The sequence below is a fragment of the Accipiter gentilis genome, chromosome 9 (genome assembly GCF_929443795.1).
Source record: "Accipiter gentilis chromosome 9, bAccGen1.1, whole genome shotgun sequence".
NCBI lineage: Eukaryota > Metazoa > Chordata > Aves > Accipitriformes > Accipitridae > Astur > Astur gentilis.
The window spans coordinates 3,220,873-3,236,372 of record NC_064888.1 but is presented as its reverse complement, the minus strand read 5'-3'; the positions used below and the strand labels follow the sequence as shown (position 1 = coordinate 3,236,372).

At 35.6% G+C, this 15,500-nt stretch overlaps 1 protein-coding gene across 5 annotated transcripts in view; it reads left to right on the top strand.

The window, feature by feature from the left end:
* Window positions 1–14,734, top strand: part of HERC4 (HECT and RLD domain containing E3 ubiquitin protein ligase 4) — a 37,250-nt gene extending 22,516 nt beyond the window's left edge. For 3 of the 5 annotated variants that reach the window (XM_049810201.1, XM_049810203.1, XM_049810204.1), the window contains exons 16-26: window positions 1,310–1,426; window positions 3,989–4,012; window positions 4,526–4,624; window positions 6,529–6,696; window positions 6,820–6,963; window positions 7,860–8,026; window positions 8,831–8,897; window positions 9,110–9,192; window positions 11,540–11,723; window positions 12,307–12,409; window positions 13,360–14,734. In XM_049810201.1, the coding sequence (XP_049666158.1) occupies window positions 1,310–1,426; window positions 3,989–4,012; window positions 4,526–4,624; window positions 6,529–6,696; window positions 6,820–6,963; window positions 7,860–8,026; window positions 8,831–8,897; window positions 9,110–9,192; window positions 11,540–11,723; window positions 12,307–12,409; window positions 13,360–13,568 (1,365 nt within the window). In that variant the 3' untranslated portion in view covers window positions 13,569–14,734. Of the gene's footprint in view, window positions 1–1,309; window positions 1,427–3,988; window positions 4,013–4,525; window positions 4,625–6,528; window positions 6,697–6,819; window positions 6,964–7,859; window positions 8,027–8,830; window positions 8,898–9,109; window positions 9,193–11,539; window positions 11,724–11,945; window positions 12,410–13,359 lie in introns of all 5 variants that reach the window. The other 2 variants (XR_007507255.1, XM_049810205.1) reach the window with 2 other exon arrangements.
* Window positions 14,735–15,500: the final 766 nt, after the last annotated feature.

Below are 15,500 nucleotides of genomic sequence, written 5' to 3'. Positions count from 1 at the left end.
TAAGGTGCTGTGTTTGTACAATCTAGCAAAATGGGCACAGGTGTCTAAATTGGACCTTTGTGTGCTACACGTAACAGCCCTCCTCCCCAGGCTGTCAGAAAGAACGGAAAAGCTTTCTGCTTTGGAAATTGGAATGTGTATGTTATGGTTTGCTCAGCTTTTCTTTTTTATGGAGACCATCAAATTAAGGCTGACAGTAAGACTGTTTAGTAACTATCTGGTGTTAGAAGTGCAAAGATGTCCATTACAGATTCCCATATGGAAGTCTGTTGGTGTATAATAAATGATTATTTTGCTTCCTTTAGAATTTCTGTCACTGCTCAGGCTTGCAGTAGCTGCAAATCTTAACAGCTGAAGTTGGTCTTAAAATCTTAAAGCCTCATGGGTGATTGTGGAATTGTAATGTGACTCTCCTAAATTCCTTTTTTGTTTTTTTTTTTTTTTTTTTTTTTTTTTTGAAACCCCACTTTGACTAATATGTAGCTAAGTTGTAGCAATAGTTAAATTTGTACCTACCCTGCTGTCTGACTATTTATATTGGTATAGTCTTAATAATTAGCTGGTGTGGACTAATGTAAGAAGAAAAAATGGGATGACATTATCTGGGGTATTACTCAGATTTACTATCTGGTGGTATGGGGGGGGCGTGGGGGAGATGTTTGAGAAAAGTAGGCTTAGATTATCTGGTTATAAAGACAGAATTAGGGGTCTTGCTGTTTCAGCAGTTAGTGGTGCTTAACAGTCCTTGGGAAAAGAAGTGTGTATTAGGAAAGTGTGTTTGCTTCTGGATTAAACTTATACTGTAAAGACAAACCTTTATATAAGTTACTTTTCCATGTCTCTGTCTTCTTCTAAGCTTAATGTTTTTAAATAGTAACTGTTCCTCTGGTCATGGGTAATAGAGAAAGTATTCATACTGTAATTAAGAATAGAGTTCTTGAATCACAGTTCTTAAACTTCTGCAAATACAGGAACAAGTATTTGTTCCGTTGTATACATGAATATGTATGTTCATCACTGTTACTGTGAAATTGTATGATGTTTCAAAGTGGCAGCACTGTATTGTGCGATGCTGTATGTTCAGTTAATCTTATTTTGTTTTGCATCTTTGATGGGATTCTGAATAATCCATGTGTCCATGTCTTTAACATTGTATTTTGCATTCTTGTCGGCATTCTTGTTTTTCTAGGGTTTTTTTAGTAGCTAGGTATCTGTGGCTAATGTATCAAATGCTTGAAAAACATGGAAAATGTCCTTTTGAGAACTGTTATAAAAAGTGCTAATAAAAAAATAAATTGCACTTCTTTAGGTAAATGAAAGAGGACAAGTTATACAGTATGACAGATTTTACATTCATGAGATACAAGACTTGATAGATATCAGAAATGACTATGTCAACTGGGTCCAGCAGCAGGTATTTGGAATGGTAAGTTGTGTTGGGGTTTTTTTTTGGCTTTTTTTGGTGGTGTTTTGTTTTGGTTTTGTCCCTTTAGAAGCCTGTAGATTCCCTAAATATAGGCACTTTCTTTTCATAAAAATATCTTCACAGATCACTGATGCTGAACAGACTCATCTTATGTCAGGTACTAGCTAAGGAAGAATTGTTAAATAGGTGCTTCTTGTAGGATATCATTCTGATACCGTTCAACATTTTTTAATCCATCAATTAAAAAGTGATTTGGAATGCTGTCATTTGAGACTTGCCGTGTCAAAAAAGTTAGGAAAGTGATAATTCATGATGGGAAAACATCCAAAATAACATGAATTGCTATATAAGATAAGCGCAGTCAATGAGAAAGCTGGAACTGTCTTGGAAAACGTAAGTCTAGAAGCATAATAGGGAGTTACAGGGGACAGACAACTAACATAGTTTTCTACTTTGAGTATAGCAACAAGAACTGAAATAATTAATTCCTGGATCTGTAAACAGAAGAGTGGTAAGTGGGAGTAAATTAATGACTGTGCAGAGAACTAATGACTTGGATAGGATTTTGCCACACAGTTCTTTGACTTACTCTTTGAAAGAATATTGAGTAAATTAATATGCTTTCTCTAGCCACCTAAATTTAATTTTTTTGCAGCAGTACCTGGAAGGTCCTGAACATGGGAGACCTACTTTTGCTGTATTTTATGAATACAAAGCAAGTGATGCTGTTTACCAAAGAAATAAAATTGCAATGTAAAATAACAACAGCAGGGAGATGGGGGAGCGTAAAGAAATAATGAGTCAGTATTGACAGTCATGACAGACATTTGTTTCAGCCAAGCTTGTTTGAAAAAAATAACTGGTGTGTGATGTAGGCTGGTGTTGGTAGCTAAGAGGGGTGGTATACTAAATGAGATGTAGAAGCTAGGGATAAGCATTGCAGGGCCTTGGAATTAGAGCAGGCTCTTTATTTGGAACAGAGCAAGGGTATGCCGGTGAAGGGGACAGAAGTGGTGGAATTTAAAAGATGATGACCTTTACAACTATGCCTTAAATGGATGTAAACAAACCCAAATTGCATATGTCATGATCAGAGAAGAAAATACTGAATGTGGGAAAATGAGAGCTAGAAAATTGCTTGGTAATGAAAGTCTTAAGCTCCATTTGTTAATTAAATTAGAAGATTGAGCAGTAGCTTGATGTTACTGAGAAAATACTGGATACTGAATTTCCCTTTAATCATCATTATTTTGTCACGCATTTGTGCCGTTTCAAGTTCAGCAGAAAAAGTGACTTTGATTTATTATAGGACTGAAGGAAATTCCATGGCCTTAGTCAGATCTCTGTCGTAAATGGTTTTGATGGCCTTTTCCTGCCTTCATATCCACTAGTTTCCTGTGTTGAATCACTAATAATGAATTAAAATTTCTTTTGCTAGTGTAATTTTTATTGTCATAACTTGAGGCAAAACTGTTTGCTCAGTTCCTTAATTAAAACGTGGAGGGGAAAATATGGAAAAAAAGAGAATTTCAGAAGTATGCAGAGTATTCTCGGAGAGAAACTTGCAAGAAAAACTTATGTTCTTTCAACAACAGAAAAATGAGTGGGGAAAAACTGAAGATACTAAACCATTGATTTAAAGAGCTGTTCCTGAGATACGGCTTAAGGGAGTTGAGAAAAAACATTTGAATTAGGGATAAATAATGGTAGATACAGTAGGAGTTCAAAATTGTATAAATCTACATATGATGAATGAGATAATCAAATCTGATGTTTCCTGTAGGAATTAGGGATACAGATAGAAAGCAAAGTATTCTGGCCATTGCTTTCTGTGAGCCATGGATGTCTACATATTTGACTCCTGAGTTTTGTATATATAGAGTCAAATTTTAGATTTATTAGTTGGTTATTACCTTTTTATTCTTTTTCTGTTTTCTGCCTGCTGGCAGGCTGTTTGTGGAAACAAACTTAGCTTTCAGCGGAGGATAAGGAGGGTACCATAGCACCAGATGGATAACTTAGATTCTTAGCAAAGTTGATGTAGCTTGTTGTAGAAGTCTCCACACAGTCCCAGCCATGTGTATTGGTCTGTCTCAAATTTCAGGAGTCAGTTGCTTTTCTCATACCATATTTTATCATAGACCCAAATGATTCTTGAGACCTTATGATAAAGTGGTGGGGTTCTTCTGTATTTTTAAATTTTTAGCCATTAGAAATGTTTTGCATTTAACTTGACATGCTACAGTCATCTGAGGATGAAAATACATAGGTAAAAGCAAATGTCATATTTATTAGTGTATGGAAGTAAACATTTAAAATGTTCAAATTTTTACATCCAAGAAAACATGGTCCCTTTTTTTAAGGGTGTTAAAAGGCATGGTTGTATTTGGTAGGTTAATAAGAGTGTTTATGGTTGATATTGATTTCTTGGTAAACGTTCTCTTGGGGGGGGAAGCCGTAGATAAATATTTTAATTCTACATCAGAGATGAATAATTAATGCAGACACTAATGCTGCTTTTTCATCTTAATTATTGCTACCTTTGTGCAAATGCTGTCATAGGATGTCAACCATGGATTAACTGAGGTAAGATTGGTTGCAGTCTGATTTCTTTTTGCAGAATGTAAGGAAATCAGAAATAAGAATGTCAAGGATTGTCTGATGTGTTCTATTGGGAGTAGAATTTTAATTTAGCATGGCTGTAATCTGAAAAGGTTTTTGTGGGGCGAAAATATGTAATTTTTTGTATTGCAAATTCAGAGCAGCATTTGAAATCAAGGACTACTTTTATATCCACTAGCTGTAATAAAAGTTCTGAAATTAAAAATGTACTAAGTGGGAGTGTTGTTTGTGTGTGTGTTGGTTTTGGGGATTTTTTCGGTGGTTTTTGGTTGGTTGGTTTGTGGTTTTTTGCTGAAGTACTAAACAGTTGAAATGAATTTTCCTAAGATGTTTTGGTCCTGCATTGATAATGAATAAAGATTTCTTTCTCTTTCCAGTAAAATAGATGTAGTAAATGAGTGCTATTGTAATTGCTTCTTTAACCATGATTGTGGTTTTTAAATAACCAGAGATATGACGTGGTTCTTTTCATTCTAGTTAACAGATATTCCTGTTACAATTTGCACATACCCATTTGTATTTGATGCCCAGGCAAAGACAACTCTCCTACAAACAGATGCAGTCATACAGATGCAGGTAAGTCTCAGTTTCTAATGTTATGATTTCTTGGGTTTTTTTTTTTTTGTTTTTTCTGTATGTTTTTTGTTTGTTTGTTTGTTTTTTAGTTGGAGGTCTTGGGGTGTTGGTGGTGCTGTTGGGTTTTTTTTGTGGCTTTTTTGTTTGTTTTTTTAAACTGTGTAATCTCTTCTCCATAACAATGAGGGAGCTAGTTTTATTCTCAGCGTATGTGCATAATAAAGCTAGTGGTTTCCTGGGTTTGGGATCTCATTGAAATTAGATTGTTTAATAATTGCATAAATTTCTAAGAAACTTCTTTTCCTTTTGTTAATGAGATGGCTTTTTGGAGGTGTTAACCCATAGTACAGGTGTAAAAACAACAAAAAAACCCCAAAAACCCCCACAAAACAAAACAAAAACCCCAACAAAAAACCCAGCCCAAAACAAAACCAAAAACCACACACCACCCCCAACCAAAAACCAGCCCTACCTCTCATATGAGCAGTCTTTAAATGATTTATGTGTAGAGCCTGGAGCTGGAAGTCAATCTATTTTGTTAGAGGCAGCAGCCAGTTATACTTTTAATTTCTTACCTTCATGGGACTTAAGAGCTAGTGCTGCTCTTAAGATTGGTAGTGTCAGAAAGGCAACATGTTGGCACCATGTGAATGTCTAGTGCACACCTACTTTCTTATTTCATGTGTCATACCACCTTCAAAATGCTGCTAAACTCTGAAGTCTGATCGGTGTCTGCAAGGCAGTAGAGAAGAAGCTTATCTTGAAAATCTAGCATCTACGTGGGATCGTGGGAGTAGGTTTCCTGATCTTGCAGTTTGCAGTAGGTTTTGGCTCTTTTCCTGTTAAATGCAAGTATATGTTACTCCTAAATTGTTCACTTCAGTTTTAACTAGAGACTTCCCTGGAAATTAGAGACTTGATATGAACAATTCTATATCTTGACCCGTATCTCTTGTCTGGAGATAGATACACTAGACAACCCTAAAGTAACTGAGAGGATCTTATGTGTTTTCATGATTCTCTAGGTAGAACTGAAACCAGTGTGATGTGGTGAGCTATACTTTTGTTCAATGTTTGAAATTTTTTTTATTCATGTAATCCATACCTTTTCAGCTGCTGTAAGGGTATAAATCATATTCTTAAAAAAGGAAAGGAAGAATGCGGTAAGGGCACCAGCCCCGCCCCATGTTTGTGATGTTTAGCATCTGAAATTAAATGGAAGAGATAAGTCATGTTCAAGTAACGGGCTTATGTAGAAAAATACTAGTTGCTTTTGTAGTTCATAATAAACATAATTTCTTATGTCTTTAAAAATGCATATATGCAGCCAAGATGAGCATTTGATGCATTCAGGGAAATGTTCACATTGAATGTTTCTATTAACAATATTAAATAGTATTCAAACACAAAAACTTTCAAGAGTTCTGTGCCATATTCAGAACGTTTGCAACAGTATTTTGTTTTTGAACAGTTGTAATACAAAAAATTGTAATACAAATGAAATAGATGAACAAATTGCTTTTCATGCTGTGAATTAGTTTTTAATGGATTATTTCATGTGAGATTTATATTAAACCAGCTTACTCTTCATTAGATGAAGTGCAGTGGTTTTCTGCTTCCTTTTGTTATCCAAAGTATTTTAACTGGAATGTCAAAACCTGTATTCTAAGACTTCCCTGAACACTAGTATTAATGAGGCTAATGGGTAAAGGAAAAATATTTCCTAAGATTAAATATTTCCTGAGATAAAAGGAATATGAAGAAAATTTGGGCAAATTCCGTAGCTCTCGTAACAGTTATTCCCATTCATGTCCTCTGCACTTTGCAAGACAAGACTGGTGGACATTTAATATTGACAGGAATCTTATGTTACCCCTGACACTTTCACTTTGCTTTTTTTGCAGATGGCTGTTGATCAGGCTCACAGGCAGAATTTGTCTTCTCTCTTTCTGCCAGTATTTGAATCTGTCAACCCATGCCTGATACTAATGGTACGGAGAGACAATATTGTAGGAGATGCTGTGGAAGTCCTAAGGAAAACAAAGAATGTAGACTACAAGAAGCCACTCAAGGTATTATCAGTACATATTACTCCAAGTGTCTTTCGCTGACATGCAAGTAGTTGAGAATATTTTTGACAAATCTTGTTTCACAATCCATTTTTAATTCAGTGTTAACTGAATTGTGTGTTTCAGGTTATTTTTGTAGGGGAAGAAGCTGTTGATGCTGGAGGTGTTCGCAAAGAATTTTTTTTGCTCATCATGAGGGAGTTGCTAGATCCCAAATATGGAATGTTCAGGTATTATGAAGAGTCCAGGCTGATCTGGTTCTCTGATAAGGTAGGGCATGATCTATAGTCATTAATTTTCTTTTAACTTAGAATATTTACAATAATGTATGAACATAGTAGTTAGTGGTAGTTTTATTTCAAGAAGAGAAACTGAAGTAAGTATTATCAAAAGATGTTTATTTCTGTCATTGTTAGATCAAAACTTTCCCCTTTGGTTTTCCTCATTCCTCACTTACTCCTTACCAGTTATCCACAACCCAGACAAGTTTAGTAGGAAGAAGTGCCAGCCAGAGTAAACTGATTCCAAGAGCAGAATCAGTAAATCAAGGTGGCAGAGAAAAATTCTTAAGTGGCATGGTGAACAGGTCTTTCTGTGTTCAGTCACATTTTTGGGTCCATTTTGTAGGTAGTCATACTTTCTTGAAAGTTTTGATCACTGACTTTTTAGTCCTCTCTCAGAGAAAAACACTGACTAGGGTGGCTATATCACAGATACCTGAATGTTAACATTTCCACGGTTGTGTTTTAAGCCTTGGCTATTAACTCCAAGGGAGTCAGTAGTGAGCTCCTCCGTCCTCCTCCCAAAAATAATTTTTTAAGAAATTGACATATATTTAAGCACTGGATAGTGCAATTGTAAGTCACTGATGAAACCAGAATCTTAATGCAGTACTTCCAGCAGTATACAGCATTTGTAACACAAAATGTGTTAAATCTCAGCTTTTTTTTTAATAAGTAGAAAGAGTTCTGTTTCCTTGGATTTCAGTCTCTCTCAGCTGGCTAAAACTTCATCCTGTTTTCCTCGGTACTTATGGATACGTAATATTTAAAGAAAATACAAATGAAACTCACTCAGATTATACTGCACTGTAGACTTTTTCTGGACTCTGCAAGATTAAAATAACTTCTTTATTTTAAACCATCTTGTCTGTTTTCTGTTCTTAGACCTTTGAAGACAGTGACTTGTTTCATTTGATTGGTGTTGTCTGTGGGCTAGCAATATATAATTTTACTATTGTAGACCTTCATTTCCCTTTGGCTTTGTACAAAAAGCTATTGAATAAGAAACCATCCCTGGATGACTTAAAGGAGTTGATGCCAGATGTTGGCAGGTAAGCAAGAAAGTAAAATGAGTGTTACTATGAATTAATTTTTAATTCAGTGTTTTCCTCTAAGAATGTAAAGAAAATGTGTTATTTTCACACTAACAGGATAAACAGCTTGGAGTAAGTTACAGCCATCGTGTCGTTTGAGAAGGGTTTTAACAATAGCATGTATCCTGCTTCTAAATACTTGGGTTTAGTATTTGTGTCTTCTGTTTTATTATCCTACGAGAATTTTAGGGGAAAATAATATTTGAAATTCAAAACCTTTGAGTTTTAGCCTTTAATTTCATAAGCCTAAGTGTGAACATAGGCAGCTTATTTAGTCCATCAAGGAAATGTTTTTGCTTATTTCAGGTACAAATACATGCTAAATACCTGCCTTTGAGTAGGGATTTGAATAGCACTAACAGGTGGGAGGTTCAAACAGGGGGAAGTGGATGCTTGATTGCCTCAGTGTTGTGAATGCTAAAGTTTTAATAGATGCGAGGAGAAATCAAACAAGTTCATGGAAGAGCCCATCAATTGTTATTAAGCACTTGCCGCCTCTGGTTTGGGATTCCATTAGCTGAAGACTAGGATATGAATCTTCTCACTTCACACCTGGATATAATAACACTACAATGAATAGCAAAATGATTGCTTGAGATTTCCCAACTCTGCACAAGGTGCAGGTCAAAGAGCTAATAAACGAAATAACAGTAGAAAGATTTTATTGTTAAACTTGAATTATCAAAGCATAAAGAATACATCAGGAAAATAAGCTCCACTTTCTTTCCACTAAGTACAAGTTCTTTGTAACTTGTTTTGCAGGGGAATGCAACAGTTACTGGACTATCCAGAGGATGACGTAGAAGAAGCATTTTGTCTTAATTTTACTGTAAGTTTTATATAGTCTTTTGAAGTATTTATCAAGCTCATATCATCTACTATAACGGCCTCTGATGGAGTGTTTGAGAAAAAGCATCAGCTGCTGATTCCCATAAATTTTAGCATCTGTGTCTGCCATTCCCGTTGCTGTTAGCTAAGTGGTGGGAAGAAGTACTCTACGCAGTAAATAAGATTTCTACTATTTTTGTTTGTTTTAAATAGATCACTGTGGAAAATTTTGGTACAACAGAAATTAAAGAGCTTGTTCCTAATGGTGCTGACATTCCTGTAGTCAAACAAAATAGGTGAGTTTTATGGGTTACAGGGTAGTTCAGTGTTGCTGTCTGCCTTGGGAATATAACTGGCTTGCTGTAAGTATCCTTTGCCAAGTTTTTACACTAAAAGCTTGTGGAGGCAAAGCTACTTTGGCTGTTTTTCCAAGCTGTTCTCATGTGTATTGTTAAAATAGCTATTGTATTTAAGGATTTGCCAGCTGTGGAGAGGCTATCTAATTTTACTCAGAACCTGTAATACTTCTTTTTTGCTTTGAACTTAGAAGTATTTTGAAGCTTTTTAGGGCCCATTTTGACTACATGGTCTTCATTTTATAAGATTAAAAATGTTTGTGGTTCTGCAGGAAGTTATATATAATTGGAATTCAGTCAGTAATGATGAAAACTTCAACCTACATGCCATTATGTGGCAACTATTCATATATGAAATACTATTTCAGAGAAGTCTTCCCTTTATAAAGCAGATAAATGTATCTGACGTTATCTAGTGTTATTGTCAGAAGAGTGTGTGAGGGGTGTGGGGTTTTTTTTTCCTTGGTCAAGGATTCTGTTACTTCTATTTATAAAAGCAGCCTCACCCACCCTTTGTTCCTTTTCTGCTCCTGGAGGGAGGATAGGCAGAATGTATCTGGTGGTGCTTTTGTCCCTTTTTGAAGAATACTACCATTTTCCTATCTTTCTCTGTCCATTCCTCTCATGTATTCCTGTCTGTTCTTTAATATTCGTGAATTCTCTGTGCTTTTAGTTCTCCCAGAGTAAAGGGAGAATCAAACGGAAAGAGCATACTCTATGAGAACAGAATGCACCTAGGCTGCGCGTGGTAGGAACGAGGGAGAAAAATGTACCTCTAGGCATGTTCCTAGAGGGCAAATGTTTTCGGCAATGTTTTCTATAACTAGCTAAGTCTGTTGTAGAGGAAAGAACGATGACAGAAGATTCCGAGGGTATCCTAGACCCACACATAGCCATGTGCAGTAGTAGTACCCCCCACAATGGAGTGATTTTTGTCCTCCTGACTTACCCTACCATTAACAACTGCAATCACCACCTACTTGTTGCACTTTTTTTTCTTTTTTAAAGCTTTGGCTCATAGTGAGGATTTGTAATACTTTATCTTAAACATGATAACTTTGAAGTTCTCTGGTGGTGGTTTGGTGTTCTGTCACAAAGTGAAAGTAAATTGGAGTTGAATTATGAAAAAAGTTTCAGGGTGCCTATGGAATGTAAGCTGCGCTGTCATCACCCATTGTCTTGCAGCTGTGAAGAATTCCTGTTTCTCAAGATCCAAATATTCTATGATGCTTTAATTCAGTTTAAAAAAACATTAATATAGAGTATAATAATGCTAATTAGTTTATTACTATGAATTTTCTCTGGAGCAGCCTTTCTTTCCACTATTAGTATTACACAAGTTACCTATTTCTCTGCTAATTAGATAGTGTGCATTAAATGGACATCACATTGAGTGCTGGAAGAGGAGGAGCATGAATTCACCACTTTGCTCATCTCCAGTATTCTCAGTTCAACAACTTTAATAAATCCTCAAAATATGTTTAGATGATTCTTTAAATTATTGGTGATGTTGTTTGAATACTGTGGATGTTGTTCAAATACTGTGGGTTTCCACAGAGAATGTATGTTGGTAGAATAACTAATCTATAACTAAAGTCATTCTGCCAGTGTAGAAGCTAACAGTGTTAACTAGGATTTATTAAAATGTTAATTAAAAAAATCATAATCATAAATACTGTATCGCATCAAGGAATTTTAGTTCTCCCTCTAAATGCTGCAGAAGACGTTTCCAACAAGGTATGAGAGCTCCTCGTAACAAAACACAGATAAGAGGCCGTCTGTTTTTCAGTATCCTAGCTCCTTTGCGCTGATCTTTCTACTGTATGGGACTCAAATGCCCGTTTGAAGTTGATTTGCGTTTTTAGTGCAAATACGGTAATCTTTTTAATTAAAGACATACAACAGCCAGTTTGACTAGTCCTTTTCAGGACACTGCATGTAATTCAAGTATTTAAGCTTGTTGCCATTCACTGCAATGCATACAAATAAGAGAAATGTTTATAGTGCCTGAAAGAAATAATGCTAAATGTTATTGTTTTTCTTTTGCACCTTACAGACTCTGTCTTGAGGGGGTGTGGTGGGGAAATACATTTATGTGCCTTTTTCACTGAGGTTATCTTCACTATGGTTGTAACGTGAAACAGAGAATATAACATATTAGGAACCTTTTTGCTTAACTTTCTATGCTGTGTTCTATATAGAAATGGCTACTGTTTTGTTGGTAGAAGGGTGACACGTGTTTGGGTATTTTTTCCCTCAACATAATTCTCTTTTCTTCTTTGTACAGGCAAGATTTTGTAGATGCGTATGTGGATTACATCTTCAGTAAATCGGTGGCTTCCTTATTCAGTGCATTCCATGCAGGCTTCCACAAAGTATGTGGAGGCAAAGTTCTTCAACTCTTCCAGCCTAGCGAGTTGCAGGCAATGGTGATTGGGAACACAAATTATGACTGGAAAGAATTGGAGAAGGTAAGAACCATAGGTAGCTATTTGTTTCATCTATTTTTAATTTCAAGATGCAAAAGCAAGATCTTGAAGTGTCCTTTTGAGCTCTGTTTTAATTAATGTGACCTCCAGCCTTGATTGGCTTGACTGCATGAGCGAGGAACTTTTGCTAAATAATATTTTAGTGTCTTCACTCACTGACATTTTACTTTCCTGCTTAAAGTTTTTTCCATCTCATTTCTGAAGGAAATCGGAAGAGAGGGGAACAAAAGTCCACAGAACCAAAAGGCAGGTGTATACAATCTATTAAGTTAGAAGGGGGAAAGTGAAGAAAATGCACAGAGTTAATAAAAGTAAATATTCTTGATGGCCAAAACTCGCCGTGAGGCTTTGTCACTGCTTTATTAGGATTGAAAATGCTTTGGAGTACATTCATCTGTCCATATAGGTGAAGTCATACTGAACAGCTGAAGAAAATTGACCAAGGAAAACAGTAATATATCACTTGCAGTATCCCTTTACACAAACTGCATTCATTCTACTTTAATGTCAGATTATCCTACTAGCTCTGTGTGCGAACAATAACCTACTTTCCTGCTCGTTTTAGAATACAGAATACAAGGGAGAATACTGGGCAGACCATCCTACAATTAAAATATTCTGGGAGGTTTTTCATGAGTTGTCTTTGGAGAAGAAAAAACAGTTTTTGCGTAAGTATTTGAAACTACTTCACAGAAGTTGTTAACTGAACAGGATCACTCTGATTTCAAGCTCTTGCTATAAGAGGGCAGACGTTAAGTATTTGTCTATAATGGTGTGATTACATTTATTTGGAAGAAAAAAAATCATAGTAGAAGAAATTGATTATGAGCTTGTCTCTGATTCTGCTGGGGTTGTCTTGAGTAGTTCTGGGTGGTGGGCAGTTACAAGATCATAGCAGACCAGAGCAGCATTAAAAAAATAAAACACACCACACCACCCCTGCAGAGCCCTCAAACCAAAACCAAAAACCCCAAACCCAAAAAGACCCAACAACCTAAACTGCTAGTGTCATATATTTGATGGTTAGAAGTTTTCTTCTGTGTTTTGACATAAGGTTCACATCCAGTTTTTTCACTGCACATAGATGGAATTTTGGAGTTATAGCAGATTGTAAATACGTCAAGGTACTGATATGAGTGGAAATGTACAGGGGAAAACCAAAGTTATCAAAGCTACCTGTGAATGAGCTTTTGCTGAGAATAGATCATAGATTAATTTCCAATTCAGATAAATTTCTTATTGAACAAACTAATTCTGTGTATTGACAAGATGCTTGCAAAGGCTCAGTAAAGGTATAGCTAATAGATTTTAAATAACGAATTTTGATGCATGAAGAACTTCCTATTCTCTCTCTCTCTCTGCCCCTCCCCGGTAAAATGAAATGTTTTCCTTCATTCGTCACTTGTTATAGTTAAGAGTTCATATGTGTAAGCTGGAGATAAGGTGAAGTCGTCATTCCCTGTTTTTCAAACTTACCAGAACAACTTCAGTGTGAAAAGTTAACCACTGCTGGAATAATTAGAAGATGTTAAACAATGATTAGAACTGCATATATGACACATACAATGTTAGTCTTAAACTACTCTCAAGACTTTGTTTGTTTGTTTTTTCTTGGCAGTGTTTCTGACAGGCAGTGATCGTATTCCAATTCTTGGAATGAAGTGTCTTAAACTAGTCATCCAACCAACAGGAGGTGGAGAAGGTTATCTTCCGGTAGCTCACACTTGCTTTAATCTTCTTGATCTTCCAAAATACACAGATAAAGAAACCCTAAAGTCTAAGTTGATCCAGGCTATAGATCACTATGAAGGTTTCAGTTTAGTATAACTTCAGAAATGAGAGTTCTTTGTAATGTGGGATCATTAAACTAACTTTTTGTGTCTTTCTTGTGGTGGTAAATTCAGTGGATTAAATGATGGAGTTGATAATATAACTGATTATTTGCAAAAATGTTCAGCGGTACGGATATTCACGGGAGCCAAAAAACATTTACAAAAATGAGGAACTGTCTTAACACATAACCTTCCTGTACAGAACCATGTGGATTTTGCCATCTTACAATAAAAACAACAGTATTGTGAATGGGAGTCAAGTTTCACTAACATGAATTAACATTTCACCTTATGCAAACAATTTGGCGTGTGAGTGCATGAGAGACTTGCTTAAGTTTTTCAAATCACTTAGTAAGAACATTTAAGTTTTTCCCTAATAAATTCACTTGGTAACTTTTCATTTTGTAAATAATAAATTTTTGTGACAAAATAATTATGTTCCAATAGCAGTATGGTTTCTATTGCTTGTAATTGAATATGAGCTTATTTTATGGCTTTTAACAAAAAAAGTGACTACTCTGATTTCTGAAGATATATATTTTTCTGGTTTGTTTTAAGAACCTTAATGAAAGTGATTGTTTAAGAGACATTCATCTTCACAATGTACAATCCATGAAGCAGTCACTTAGTGCCGATACAAAACTGCATCCAGTGGCATTTTTAATATGTGGATGGACAAGCTGACTTAATACACTGTTTTATTTTTAAGGACTGATTCTGTAATTAAGTGGACACAATTATAAAAGAGGTTAATTTATCATTTGAAACCTCTGCAGCCATGTGTCAAGAATACAGCTTAAAAGAAAAAGATGCACCAGACAATTGTTGCTGTCAAGAGGTTAAACGTTTATTTTTAAATGCTGAAAGCGTAGTTTATGGTTTCTAATAGAATTTTCACTTTTTTCCAGATAAATGCATTTGAAATAACTCTTTAACACCCCCCTCCCCTTTTCTTAAGATTTTATTTTTAGTATAATTGCCCTGAGACGATTGTGCTTAGCTGGACACTTTCGGATTTGACTTTCCTTCTCTGGTTAAATTCCAGATTTTGTGGTGTTAATGCATATGTGACTTGCAGCTGTGAAACAAATATTTATTTTTTTTAGATTTTTAAATGCAGTGAAAAAATTCAAGCTATAATAAAAGACTTGAATGAAAACCTTTGTTGGTTGATGTGTATGGATGCTTGCATCATGCATATTTCTTCAATTGGAGGGCAAATTTTGCGTGCATTAAATCGAGAGTACAGCTAGGATAACAAGATCTCACTTGAAAAGCAGGGAAGTTCACTTGTAATAAATTCTATAACATGCAGTTTCAGTGCTGACAGTGGATGTGGATATAATGCAAAGCAGTCAGTACAGTTAAAATCATTCTTTTTTCCTTAACACTGTGTTTTTACAGCTTTCTCATGCAGCTCAACCTCTAGTAATTTCTTTGTATGCAGCCCATATTCCATCTTTTCCAACGTTTGTTACCTGGCTGGGAAATTCTCCCTGTTGAGGAAGAACAAGAAACCAACAAATACTAAAGCAGCTTAATCTTATTATACATGGAAGAAAGAAAAGGAGAAAGATTGTGTATTATTACATGGTCAAGTGCTGTTTTTTTCCTGTGGGACTCTTGCTTCGTTCAGTGTACACAGTTGATGGTGTTCACTGAATAATAGGGGGGTTTTTTGTTCAGTTGTGCAGGTCCGAGTCTAATTTAGTGCATATCATCTAAACCCAGCACTGTATATATGGATCTAATTTCCCTATGGGACTTTCTCTGATTTTTGCTGTATTGGGTTTTTCATCCATACTGATATTAATCTGAAAGATGAGCAATAGCCTTATTCTGTAGATGAGGGGGTCTGAGACAGAATCCAAGCCATAGTTACTGAATACTTGCCAATTTTTGGTGCCCAATTTAGAATGTGCTGGAG